This window comes from Saccopteryx bilineata, chromosome X (genome assembly GCF_036850765.1).
Source record: "Saccopteryx bilineata isolate mSacBil1 chromosome X, mSacBil1_pri_phased_curated, whole genome shotgun sequence".
Classification (NCBI taxonomy): domain Eukaryota; kingdom Metazoa; phylum Chordata; class Mammalia; order Chiroptera; family Emballonuridae; genus Saccopteryx; species Saccopteryx bilineata.
The window spans coordinates 132584216-132597999 of NC_089502.1; the positions used below are offsets into that span (position 1 = coordinate 132584216).

The 13784-nt window shown below is 50.1% G+C and overlaps 1 protein-coding gene across 1 annotated transcript in view; it reads left to right on the forward strand.

The window, feature by feature from the left end:
• Positions 1 to 13784, forward strand: part of MAP3K15 (mitogen-activated protein kinase kinase kinase 15) — an 80010-nt gene that overhangs the window by 65303 nt on the left and 923 nt on the right. Inside the window, exons 19-26 of the mRNA XM_066250566.1 lie at positions 2655 to 2812; positions 6836 to 7019; positions 7750 to 7960; positions 8610 to 8787; positions 9369 to 9554; positions 10169 to 10274; positions 11138 to 11348; positions 12781 to 12893. Of these exons, the coding sequence (XP_066106663.1) occupies positions 2655 to 2812; positions 6836 to 7019; positions 7750 to 7960; positions 8610 to 8787; positions 9369 to 9554; positions 10169 to 10274; positions 11138 to 11348; positions 12781 to 12893 (1347 nt within the window). The remainder of the gene's footprint in view (positions 1 to 2654; positions 2813 to 6835; positions 7020 to 7749; positions 7961 to 8609; positions 8788 to 9368; positions 9555 to 10168; positions 10275 to 11137; positions 11349 to 12780; positions 12894 to 13784) is intronic.

A 13784-nucleotide genomic window follows, 5' to 3' on the forward strand; every position in this document is an offset into this window, starting at 1 on the left:
TTCTCCAATTATGAAATAGTTGTACTAAGATGGACATTTATTCAGCCAGGATCAGCAATCCATCACAATTTGTTTTAGTGCTATTTTCTACCATTGCATAACTTTGTAAGTTTAAGTGTCTTGCTCTTTTAAGAATTAACTTTCAGTGATTGTGTTAGGGTCCAAGCAGAAAAATTGAAACTGTCCCAGCTATTTTTACAAAAAGAATTTTATAGACAGAACTGTTCAGAAAGCAGTCTGCAGTCCTATGGCTTGAGAGGTATGCAGGAGACGGTGGGATTCGGACATCTCATGAGCAGGTGCCACTCGGCTGGACCAGATAACTGAGGAGGCAAGATGAAACAGGTTCTGGAAGTATTTGGGGGTCAAATAGAAACAGGAGCTAAGTACTGCCACTGGGAACCTCCAAAGTGCTGCTCGTTCCCAGGAAGAGTGAGCAGATGGAGGAGCAAGTAGCCCACCTCTTTCCTCCTCTCTAGCACCGCCTGGTGGCAGAGCCTAATAGGGAGCAGGAGGCAAAGTGGAAAAGTGGCTTGCAGAATCCCAGACCCAGTGTCACATAGCAGAACTAAGAGGTAACTTAAGAACCAGTACAGTGTCAGATCTTGCCTTAATGAATAAACTATAGGTAGTTAGAAGGCAGATTCCTTGCTAGTGCCTCTCCCTTGCTGCTTCACAGTAACAGAAGCCTGAAGGGGCTATTGTGTCACTGGAAGTCCCTTTCCTGAGACTCTGGGATTACCTAACAACACAGCAAATGCTGGAACTTTCATCTTGCCCAACCCTGAAGCCAGCTGAACACTTTCCTACCAGGCTTTCAGCTGGGAGACCAAAGCTATCTTGTCTGCTCCGCTGCTCACTGATCCAGAACAATGTATATTTAACTTTAAGAATGAAATACAGTTTCTACACTTTTAAATTAAAATTCATTTCTTCAGTCTATCCAGCCACATTGGAAGGGTTCATCAGTCATATGTGGTGAGTGACTGTCACAATGAACTGCACAGAATAGAGCATGCCCATGGTGGCGCACCATTGTTTTGGTCAGAGCTGTCCTAGACCTTTCAAAGGCTGATAGGAAGGGAAAGTGCTAAGAAGGCATTGGATCTTCAAGAGGACGATGTAGCAGGTAGCATATCCATACATTTTTTAAACCATGAGTTGCTTTCTTTTTGTTTGTTTGTTTTATCAATGATCAAGACTCAGGAAACCTGCTTTCGTTGTGTGATACTGAGACAGGCACTTGAATTTCTCTGAGCATCAGTGTTCTTTATTTGCACCCTGGGCCATATCATCTCTTGAGTTTGCTGTACTAACCTCTTTACCAGCACATAGCATCTGCTGCTGTAGTTTCTACATTTCCTCTTTCCTTGGGCTCAGTTTTAAGGAAAAGCAAAGGCTTTACTGCCAGAACCCTTGATTGTCCTCCCTGTTCCCATCTCTCAGACAGTCCCTTAGCAGCCCACTTTCCCTGTCTCATCACCACCTTCCCGGTGACCACCGCTGGTGGCTCATGAGCCACAGGAGAAAGTCCAAGGTCAGAGCCTTCAGAATACACTGCTTAACATTAGGTTGTGTCCTGGCCACTGCCTCCTCCATTCTTCCTTTCCCTGCCCTATGTCAGGCATCATTAGTGGCTCCCTGGACTCAGTCTCTACTTCACATCCATGGACCTTTACTCAAGCTCTTCCCCTTGCCTGGAGGCCCTCTGATCCCTTTGTCCATCTCCCTGACCTTCACAGCAAAAGTCGGATTGATTCACCGGCAGCCCCAGCTACTGCCCCTTTGGATCTGCCACCATGTTCCTAGCAAGGTCATGATTTACCCCAAGTATCTATAGCCTACTCATGGTGAGGGTACTCAAACAAATGTGGGATTCTTCCACTGGGGAGCTATCTCCGAGCTGCTGTGCCATTTGAGACCCTTCCTCCCCATCTCCCCCTCTTCCCTCCCTGGCTCCCCCTCTGCCCTCCCCCTCTCCCCCCTCCCTGGCTCCCCCTCCATCCTCCCCATCTCTCCTTTCATTCTCTCCTTTCCCAGGCGCCAGACCTGCCTTGCAGTCTAAAAGCACCTCTGCCCACCCTGCTCCCTCCCCCTTTATCCTTTGTATACCTCCTCCCCAGTAAATCTCTCATGTGTCTAATCCTGTCTTGGCATTTACTTCTCAGAGATCCAAATTGAGCTAGTTATAGCTTTCCCTGGTTCGAACCAGGCAGAACCAAGCAGTTGCCGTCCCTGTTCTTGGAGTCCTCTGTGTACTGCTGTTATAGTACTTCATACATCTTGCCATCGCCACTGCCACTGTTATCATCATCGCCCTCATCATTATGTCTGTCTACTCCACTAGGCAGCTCCCAAAGGTCGGGCGCTATGTTTCTTACACTTTGGTGTCCCTCTGTCTGGTCTGTGTTTAACACGTGCTTATTGAATTTGAGCCCATTTATTCTTCAAGGGGCTGAGCAATCCTCTCTCAATGTGATTAGTATTAAATGTCTCTGGTTAAAGAAAAGATGCAACCACATTATTTATGCATGAGGCCAGGCCCCATCTATCCTTAGTATGAGAGTTAAAGTTCACCCATTTGTTTAGTAATGGTATACTTAGTTTTTAAGCACTAGGGTGCCCACGTTGTTTGTCTTCTTTCTTCTCAATAGGTACTTTGCAGTACATGGCACCTGAGATTATCGATCAAAGACACTGCGGGTACAGCTCCTCGGTTGATATCTGGTCCCTGGGCTGCACCGTCGTTGAGATGGCCACTGGCAAGCCTCCGTTCCATGAGTTCAGCGATCCTCATATAGCGCTGTATAAAGTAAGACATGTTTAGTGACTTAGGTTGCTGGTGTTGGGAAAATCTAATTAAAATCAAAATCTCCTCTCAATGCAGAAACCCCTCCAGAAAGATAGAAGAGAAAGAAAAGCTTTATTATTGAATAAGCATTCAGCCAGTGTGATATGCATCATAGGCGATCCGCTAAAAGATAACAAAGACAGAAATAACTCATCCTTTATTGAGCGAAGCAGAACCATTTCCATCCGTTTTCTCAATGGAAATGCTAACTAGTCCTCTGGTCTGAGGACTGGACAGCCATTGGTCACAGTAGCTCATCTGAGATTCACTGGGGTGACTACTTGTGTTCACCAATGGGCTTTACCCAAAGGAAAAATAACCTTAGATCTTTAAGACAGGACGTAGTTTTGGAGCGAGGTACCATCAATGTTGGGCTCCTCCCCTCCATTAGACACTGGGAGATAGGGGCATCATCTTCCTTGGTGGTAGCAAAGAGGTGACTGAGTTCTTGAGAAAGACATTCCCAGCAAGAGGCTTACTTAGCTTTTTAAAATACTGACATACATCTGAAGGAGAGAACTTACAAGTTTTCCCAAGTAAATGCTGTAAGAAAAGAGGGGTATCTCTTCCCTTATTTTTAGGAGGGAGAATTCAGCCTCTGCTCTTGAATCTGGATTTTCCCTTATGTTGGTTAAGGCTCAAAGGCCACATGGATCTGTGTCTTTGGAGAACAGGTTTCTGAGTAGGTTTGGGAGATGTGGAGCTTGAAATATTCGGTGATGTTTTTGTTGTCATTATAAAAACCCAGAAGTAATTTTTAAAAATTAATAAATAAAAATTTTAAGAACCGCGTGCACATGGAGGCCCACAAAGGACCATTGGGGTTCTACAGCTGGGCATGTCCCCTTGAGGAAGGGACGTGCTTGCTGGTGACTCCAAGAGAAGCCAATGCCAGGACAATCCTGTGTGGCCAAGGTCAGGTCTGTGGCTCTAGCCCCACGAACACATGGAAAAGTTGAAGAGGGCCATAGCCTTAAGAGTCCATGACCAGCCCTGACCTTCCCTGGAGTCTTTTTGTTCACCCCAAGACTAAGAAGGAAGAGAGGGCTCACAAAGGCCAAATGGCCATGGCTTATGGACAGTGAGGTCACAGCGCATCAGAGCAGCCTGTTGGACTGTGATTCCAGAACGCAGTTTTTTCCTTCCTGCTCTCAGCCCACGTGCACCTCTGCTGGGCCTTCAGCTCAGCCTCTTTGCCAGAAGGAACCAAGGGACTTGTCAGTGCCTAGGAGCTGGCCCACGCTGCTGGGGCTGCTGTCCTCGGCCCAGGCCCTACAGATGGTTCTCCGAGCTTCCCGCCCTCCCAGCAGCCGGCCAGCAACTCCAAAGCCAAGAGCTCAAGTCGTCAAGTGTCCTTTGGCACTAACAATCCCAACAAGACCCCAAACACCAGGACTGGAGGACAACAGAGACCTTCCCAGTCCTTTTATGTCCATCTGTGACGAGCCAGCTGGGGCCATTGAAGACCTTACCTGCCACTTTAGTCATAGGCTTCAGAATCCATAGTAGCTAGTGCTGAGAAAGGCATCAGGGCCCACCTCAGAGCCATGTCTGGCCGCTTTCTGATCTGCCGCCCACTTCCTGCAGCACTCTGAAACCCGCGGGGAGGCTGTGACTCACTCAGTTCATCCATAGGGCATGAACCTGCCCCCCCCTTCTGTTCGGGTTAGGCAATTAGGTATACAAAGGCTGGAAATATGTTGAGATTTTAGGCTGGCATGTAAGGTGAGTTTGCAGACCAGAAAGCTACTATTAAATAATGTCCCCTATGTTCTCTTTGCAAAGACTGCAGAAATTAGCTCTGGGATCTCAGAAAAATGGCAAGAAACTTCTGGTTAGTGTCTGAAACAAAAAGAACTGTTTTTCCCCCAAAGTGACTGTTACAGGCTTACTTATGTCCTCAAAAAAAAAAAAAATGAAGATCTAATGTCTAGCACCTCACAATATGGTCGTATTTAGAAATAGGGTATTTACAGAGATAATCAACTTAAAATCGGGTGAGTCCTATGAGCCTAATCTGGTATGACTGGTGTCTTTATAAAAAGCGGAAATTTGGGTACAGAGGCAGACACGGAGAGATGATGTGAAGAGACAGAGAGAAGGCCATGTGGGGGTGGAGGCCACGTGGGAGCAGAGGCAGGAATCAGAGGGACGCACCTAGCAGCCAAGGAACGCCCAGCACATCCTGAAACTGGGAAGAAGGAAGGCCGGATCCCTAGGCCTTCAGAGGGAGAGCTTGACTGTGCTGACGCCTTGATTTCAGACTGTCTGCCTCCAGAACTATGAGATTAGATTTCTGTTTTAAATCAGCAAGTTTGCAGTACTTTGTTATGGCAGGCCTACGAAACTAGTACAGGCACCTTTAACAGCAAAGCACTTTTAAAAGGAATGTACTTGCTGGGTGCCACCCATGTTTGCTCGTTTCTTTCTGAGACCCAGAGAGGACCCACCCCTTACTGCTTTGGGTCCTTGGATTCTTGTCCTGAATATTTTTCTCTGTTCCCCCTCGTGCGCTCATGTCCCATCCCTCAGGTGAGGAGTGCCACTTGTAATGCACCCTGCATAATCTTTGGGGTTGAATTCCATCCAGCATTTAGTGTTCTCAAAATGCAAAACTTGTTTTTAAATTTTACTGTATTGTGATAAGAACACCTAGTGTGAGCTCCATACCTTAATGAACTTTCCGGTGCACAGTAGTCTTGTTGACTCCATGTATGATGTTGTACAGCAGGTCTCTAGAGCTTTCTCATCTTGTTTAACTGAAACCTTATACCTGTTGGTAAGTAACGCTCCACTTCCCCCTCCCCTGTCCCAAACTCTTGAGCCCCCTATGAGCAGCCAATGAGTCAGAACCCTAAGTGCACTCTGGTCAAGGGACTTGGGGATGTGAAGTCAAAAGGCCACTCTCTGCAGCACCCAGATCTCGCTTAGCAAGCAAGGGCACACCGGGTACCTGAGAGCTGGGGATGGGTGGGTTTGGAGGCCAGAAGGGCTTACACCCAGGGCTTATTGGGTGGACTCAAAAAAAGAAAGGCTGCAAACTTTAAGACAAGGACTCCTAAGAAGAGAGAGTCACCTCCAATGGGCACAGTTATGCAGGAGGGGTTATACAACATGGATGAGCAGGACGGTGGAAGCATTCCCATGTCATAGTGACATGTGACAACTCAGCCCCAACTCCTGCTCCCCTCCAGGCCACAGGGACAGACCTTTAGCAGGACAAGGATGAACTGGCCAGAACTTGGAGCTGAAGCTGAGTTGTAGCCAGAGCCAGAAGAAGAAAGGGCAGAGGCCCTCCCTTGGCCGGTTGTACCCCTTGGGGATGAGGGCACGGGCCATGAGGTACTAGCCTTCAGGTTTGGTCTGCATGTGGTTTGCACATGAAGGTGGAGGATTTGGGCTGTGAATGCATGGACACTTAACGGTGAGTGAGCCGTCCTTTGGGAACCCAGTGTATTAGGGAAGAGATCACAGATGCCTTTGAACCCCCTCAGAGCATCCTGCTGCAGGCCATGTTCCCAACCTCGTCTGAGTTCTTCCCTGTAACAAACCACCCCAAAACTATAGAGGCTAAGAACAATCACTTTTCATTTCCGGTGATTCTGTGGACCAACCATTGGCGCTCTCTCCAGTCTTACCCATGCTCACTCATGTGTTGGCTTGGCTGAGGCAGGATGCTCTCAGAGGCCCTCACCCACGTGGCCCTTCACCTTGGGTGTCCCCCAGCATCATGGTCTCTGGGCTTCAAGACTACTGCAGCAGCAGCCCCGAGGCCTGGGCTCTGAAACTCCCTCAGTGCCATCCCCCCCACAATCTATGGGCAAAGTCCCAAGAGGCCCGGGGGCTTGGACACGGGTATAAGCCACCAGGGTCACTCTGCTCTGTCTCTACCCCCGCAGGATGGCAGGTGGGAGCTTGCACTGAAGGCATGTGCACTGGATTTCTGAGGCCTGGTCACATCAGTCCCTTCTCTCTCAAATGCAGGTGGGGATGTATAAGGTCCACCCTGAAATTCCAAAAGGCCTTTCAGCTGTAGCCAAAGCCTTCCTTTTATCCTGTTTTGAGCCTGACCCCCACAAACGTGCCACCGCCGCTACACTGCTCAATAGCAGTTTCTTGGGGCAGCTGTGCAAGAGCGGGAAGATCCAGATTGATTTTGAGCCAACAGGTAAGGCCTACCAGGGCAGTTGAGTGACCCCCGGCCCCGGGGCGAGCCCGGACTGCGCCCATTTTGGTGAAGAGTGGTGAGGGTGGTGGGGGGTGGTCGTAACACAAGCAGGAACTGTCCCTTCATTTCCTGGCAGTGATGCAGGTAGCCCCACAGATGACAGTGATGCCCCCACTTTGTTAGAGAATTTGGGGGGGGACTGACAAGGAAGGAAACCTCGGGAGCCCTGCCTGGGATCTTGTGTCTTCCCCACCTGCAGGACCTCGGCTCCACTTTTAGAGCCTGGCCTGTTGTTTGTGTGGCTCCTGCCTTTGATTAAAGGGCATGTCGGGAGTTTGCCCATGGTTGCTGTCCTGCAGGCAGACCAAGAGTGGCCCCTCAAAAGGAAGATGCGTGTTCTCTTTCCCTGGTGTGGATGGGGTCTGAAGGCAGGACGGGGCAGCTCTCCATTTTGCTCCCAGAGCATGACTAGCTACATCAGTGTTTCCCATAGGCTACTTAGAACCCAGAGACTCAGGCCCAGTCAGACCTGCTGAAGCAGGAGCTGCATTTCACCGGGTTCCTGGGCTATTTGTACCAATTGCAGCAGGGCAGGCTTAAAACACCCCAGCATGGGTCATCTCTGAGCCCCTCCGGCATCCTCCCCTCTGAGCACCCTCTTGCATGCTCCCTCTCTGAGCCTACTTCTGCCTCACTGAGTTTCTTCCCCTTTGCATTTACCCCCACACAGAGGCTCCCGAAGTTAGTGCTCTGACCCTGGACACGCTGGGGGAGTACGTAGGCAGTGGCGCCTGCGGTGGCGGCCAAGACGGTGAAGGCAGCAGCGGCGGCAGCAGCAGCAGCAACAAGGAGAACGACCCTGACACCCTGAAGTCGGATACCCAGCGGGCCAGGTTCTTTGAGGCCTGGAAGCCCAAGCTTGGGTTCTGCCAGCTGCTCAGGTACTTCTTTCCCTGGCCTATCACTGTTGGCCTATTAGGACTGCTCATTCTGGGGTGTGAAATACCTCCCAGGACAAAATCAGGTGGATATCAAGGGCTTTTGCTTCTTTTCTGCTGGATCTGTAGGGTGACGGGACCAACAATGGGAGGGAAGGGCAGAGTGTTCTTGGTGGTGAACACACCACCCTTCCTCCCTTGTTCCCTTCTCCCAGTCTCCTCTGGTGCTCTTTTCCCGCACCCTCTTCCTCCCTTACTCCATCCTCCTCTCTAGTTGCCCCTCCTTCCCTTCCCCCTTTTCCTTCCCCCTCCTCCTCCTTCCCTTCCCACCTCCTTTCCCTTCCCCCTCCTCCTCCTATCCCCCTCCTCCTCCTATCCCCTTCCCCCTCCTTCCCCCTCCTTCCCCCTCCTCCTCCTTCCCCTTCCTCCCCCCCCCATCCTTTCCTTCTCTCCTCCTTCCCTTCACCTCCCAGCATGGTGCTAAGAGAGACAGAAAGCACACTGCATCTCTCCTCTGTCAACCTGCCTCCTGTAATTTTATCTTCTTGAAAGGGAGACTGCAGAATCACTTCTTAGTCCTTTCCCCATGGGGTCCTAGAGTAGAAGCTTTGCTCAGGGACATGGATTTTTTGTCACCTGTGTTTGTCCACAGAGTGCCAGATAAGCACTGGGACTCGGACTCAGAAGAGCAGAGCGCAGCCTTGTTCCCTGAGCACAAGAACCTGGGGCTTTCCCTGCCAAAGGACAGCGAGTGCCGCGCCATCCTGTACAGAATCCTCCGTGAGGAGCAGAACCAGGTGGCTTCCAGCCTGTGGGACAGCATGGCCCAGGTACAGGGCTGGGGGGAGCATGTCCAGGTCCTGGAACAGGTCCAGTGGGACTGAGGTTCCTGCTATTTTGGATCATTTGTGGTTACAACATCGTGTTTCCCTCCAACAAAACAAAAGACAATACAAAGAAAGAAAACCTCCACTGAAACCAGTTTGAGGAACACGGGGGTGAATCTGGGCATGGATGAGGCGGTGCTGCCCCCTAACGGGAAACTAGACAAATGGCAGCTCGAAGCCCTGGACCTCCCAGCCTTTGCCCTGATCTGGGAGAACCACCACTTTAGGGAGAAACATTGGATAAGGAATGGTCCCTTCAGGGAGACGGAGTGCCCTACTCTCCACCTTTGGACAAAGCCCATTTAAGGAAGGGGGGTCTTACAAAGGGTTCAACAGGATGGTGGAACCATTCCTGGTAGGGGTGGGGACTCTGTTGTGTGTGGGGCCCAGTTTCTTTAGCAAATGCCTAATGGACAGTCTAGTTAATCTAGTTTCCACGATACTTCTTGAATTTTCTTTCCTCTGACTTACTCAGTGAAAATGGGTTTCTGTTGTTTTGTTTTGGTGCATGTGTGTGTGATCAGAGTTTGGAAGAGATGCACCTCTCCGTCTGCCACATCAAGGCCATAATTAGGATCCTGAGGCACTTCATCCACTCCCGGGAGTACGGGGCGATGGCCTGCATGATAGCAGAGCTAAAGGTGGACCCGGAGTTTGACAGGTCGTCCCTCAGTCAGAGTCACCTGGTGCTGTTCGGATTTCAGACTGCCGTAAGTGCTCTGCCTGGCCCTGGACAGCATGCCAGAAGGCAGGGCCGCCCACTGACAGTTCACAGCTAAGCCCATGGAGTTCTGTTACATCCTCCCTCACGGCCCCGTTGCTTCTCACCTGTTCACCCCTCAGTCCGGGTTTCAGCAGCTCCTTCTAAACACTGACTGGGCAACTGCAGGTGAATGGGCCAGTCGCATTTGGCCACAGACAGCACGACTATGATTTGGGAACAGGTAGCATCTGCCAGCTGACTAGGCTTGCGGTTTTAGCTTATGTGTCTGCCCAAATAGATGTTATTTTAGGCCCGAGACTACATCTGCTGAGCTTTGTGCCCCAAGCCCCCAGCACAGAGCCTGGGGTTTCATAGGTGCTAAGTGCTCAGAGAACAAACAATGAAGAGGGCCAACACAGTAGATCTGATGGCTGGACCCGTCTTCTGGACCCCGGCTCGGCGTCGCCTGGAGATACTCAGTCCAGAAGAAACAGAAGTAGGGTAGAAACAGAAGTGTTAGCACGGCTAACACTTCATCTCAGAGAGAAGCAAATTGGAATTAGTAAGCACTCATACTTTTTAGAAGTACAACGGGCCAAAACTGGATTTCTGTGTTTCTAGGTAAATCAAATTTTGAGAAGGCAGTCAGTGAACTCCTGCTGGATGTCGGCGATGGACGACATCATCCAGCAGGCGGTGCTGGCCGTGGCTGCTGTTCTCATCCCAGGTAAGGGCCGCCTCAGTCAGGGCCGGCTTTGGGCTGTGGAAAAGAGCAGAACTGTCCTCTGCACTCAGCAGCTGTGTTCTTTCCCACCCTGGCTCTGCTTCCCTGTAGTAATGCTGTCATAGGCCCCTGGGGGCTAAGCTTCTGGGATTCTAGGATTTCTCCAGGTGCCCCCTGGGCCTAACCGGGGCTAAACTTGTGATCTAAACATGAGCATAGACCCTGCAGTGCCACCTTAGGGACACCAGCTTGATGGTTTAATGGCTCCATCTCCTCTCTCAGAATCACCACGTAATTCTAGGTACCTTTTGCTTTTGTTAACTTGATGTTAGAGCTCCTTACATACCCACGTGGATTCTCTTCTTGTGATGACTTCTTCCTGCAAAGGGAGGTTTGCAACATTTGTGTTGACACTGCCACTTCCTCTGCAGACTTTTGCTCCCTCCGTGTTCAGCCTGCTATTCTGAGCCTGAATGAAGGCACGGAGGCCCGGGCCCAGCCCGGCCCGGCTCCGGGAGAGGCTCTGTAATCCCCAGGACTGCATTACCCCCCACGCCAAGCAGGCAACTTTCTGTAGTAAAAGTACATGGGCCAAGTTGGAAGCTGAGTTGTACCTTTTCAAAACTGTCCTTGGCTAACTAAACATCTTTAAGCCTCAGTTTCCTCATCTGTGAATTGGGGATGATCACCTTTGCACTGCAGAGGAGTGAACTAGCTCCTCTTCCCTTATAAAATCAGTCCCAAGAGTGTTGCACTAGCAGGGCCAGCTTCCCAACAGCCTTGTTTGCTGGCACAGGACGTAAGCAACAGGAGGCCCTGGCCTTGTTGAACCATGGTCATGTCCTTCTTCCTCTGTGACTTCGCAGAGTTCCAAGCCCCGTTTGAGCCCGCCTCAGAGGCCAAAGGGGTGAATAAGGACCCGGACTGTCCCCCAGCAGATCCACCTGAAAGCGGAGCACATGCGACACACGAAGGGGCTAGGGCTGCATCACCACTTGTCCAGGACGCCCTGCCCCAGAACCTCCACCAGCAGAACCCAAGCTTCCAGCTGGATGAGTTCAGGGAGAAGACAGACAGGTCAGCAGGGGTGGGACAGTGACCGGGACCAGCCACACAAGCGGTTTAGTTGTTGAGTGCCTCAGCCAGGCCTTCAGCACCCTGGGACTGGGCAAGGGGCTGGTTTCAGCTTCAGCTGGCACTCTGCCCCCTTGAACACTAGGAATCCAGCTACAGAGCCTGACCGCAGGCCACACAACAAGCACTAAGCCCTACCGAAGGCAACATCTTGGAGTTCTTTTTGCCAAATAGGGCTCCTGGCATGGCCTGTGGGCCCAGCAGGCTCAGCTGGGACCTCTGCAACCTGCCCCTGCAGGGTTGGTTGGCACTTGGCAGTGGCATGTGGCTCATAACTCGGACCCCAAGGACATTTTGGCCCTTTTTTCTGTCTTCTCCTTGTGGTTTGTCGTGATCCCTAGGCAGGCATTTGTGAGGTTCCCCCAAGAGCTTGTCTGTTTTAGTCACTTCCTGGCATATAGTAGTAGGTGCTCAAAATACACCTAATAGGCCCTGGCCGGTTGGCTCCGTGGTAGAGCGTCGGCCTGGCGTGTAGGAGTCCCGGGTTTAATTCCCGGCCAGGGCACACAGGAGAGGTGCCCATCTGCTTCTCCACCCCTCCCCCTCTCCTTTCTCTGTCTCTCTCTTCCCCTCCCATAGCCGAGGCTCCATTGGAGCAAAAGATGGCCCAGACGCTGGGGATGGCTCCTTGGCCTCTGCCCCAAGCGCTAGAGTGGCTCTGGTCGCGGCAGAGCAACGCCCTGGATGGGCAGAGCATCGCCCCCTGGTGGGCGTGCCAGGTGGATCCCGGTCGGGCGCATGCGGGAGTCTGTCTGACTGCCTCCCCATTTCCAGCTTCAGTAAAATACAAAAAAAAAAATACACCTAATAGATGCTCAAAATAGGGTAGTAATTGGTTAAATAGCCAGCACTGACTGCAAATGCCTGACAAACATCAGTCCTTACAAAACACAGCTGTCCCTGGGACATGGAGGTGCCTAGCAGTTGTTGGGCAGAGCAAGAAGATGGCACCCGCTGCCCAAAGTGGTGTTGCCTGGTCTGTCTGAGCAGGAGACCAGATCCTGTGTGGCACTCACAGTCCTGGCTGTCCCAACAGGAGCACAGCTTCTGTCTCCTCAGTTTATTGCCCTAGGAGGAGGAAAACCCTGACCACTGACTTCATCTGATTTCGGGAGACAAGCTGATGTTATCGGATCATTCTGGCTGAGTTCCACTGCGTTATCTTTTGGTTCATAACACATTTGAGACAAAATACACCCCCGCCCCGAGCCTTTTTCAAGGGGAAGAAAAATAAGGGATTTGCCTGTGTGCGGGCTGAAACCTGTTCACAGAACTTTGAAGAAACAAGATTGACCATTGAGATTGTGCTGTATTTTCAATCTCTAATGTTCAACACACGTTTGAATTGAAAATGGCTTTTTTTTTTTTTAACCAGACTTTTGGGACAACTATTTGAAACAGAGATAGAGCACCAGAGTCTTTTACGGGAAATCCTGGAACAGAGAACTCAGTTACTATGTCACCTTCAGTCACAATTCAAATCTAATGGTGAGTGACTTTCCACTTGCTTTGACTTGTGTGGAGACCATTTAAAAAACCAGCTAATATTCTAGTGAACCTTGACATAACTGAGAGTATGCTGTATTAAAGCAGTAAATACACAAGCAGATTCTGGAATGCTAATCAGAAATACAGAGGAACTACTGGTACAGTCAAAACACAATGAATCACAATGTGCTAAGTGAAAGAAGCCAGATTCAAAAGGCTACTTACTGGGACTTCATAAATGTAGACTATTTAGATACTATTCTGTTAAAGGCAAAACTATGGGGACAGAAATCATGATGGGTGGGGGACTGATTATAAGACCATGATAACTTTTTGGGGTGATAGAAATTTATCTTGATTGTAGAGGTTACATGACTGTGCTCATCAGTCACTGCTGCTGCATACCTAGAAAAAAGGGTGGCTTACTGTGTAAGTTCCACCTTACTAAACCTGCCTTGTTCATTCTGTGCTGCTTATCAAAGGGCTACAAGCTACCTCCTGGAATGTGAATGGATGAGGTCTGACGCAAAACCTCGCTAAAATCTATTTCCTGCTTTGATTTCCAGTGCAGTTTAGGGATATGACTCCTGAGAAAAGGCATTTTAAAGATGGGAATAAGCATTTAAAGTGATAGATTACCAAATTCCAAATGAACGAAAGGTCCTAGGTAAGGAGTATCTGAATCTGTGAAGAGTGAATCCAGGAACTAGACAGCAGCTGAGACAGGTTGAATTCCTTCCCTTTTCACATCACACTTACATTCTGGAAGTCATTTCCTCCACCTGGTAACTTTGGGACTTTTACTGTTCCACACCAACCACATAGAACATAACAAACTTCTAAATGTTACAGAGAGCCCAGTGTCCCCTCCCGAGCCTTGTGGGCACACAA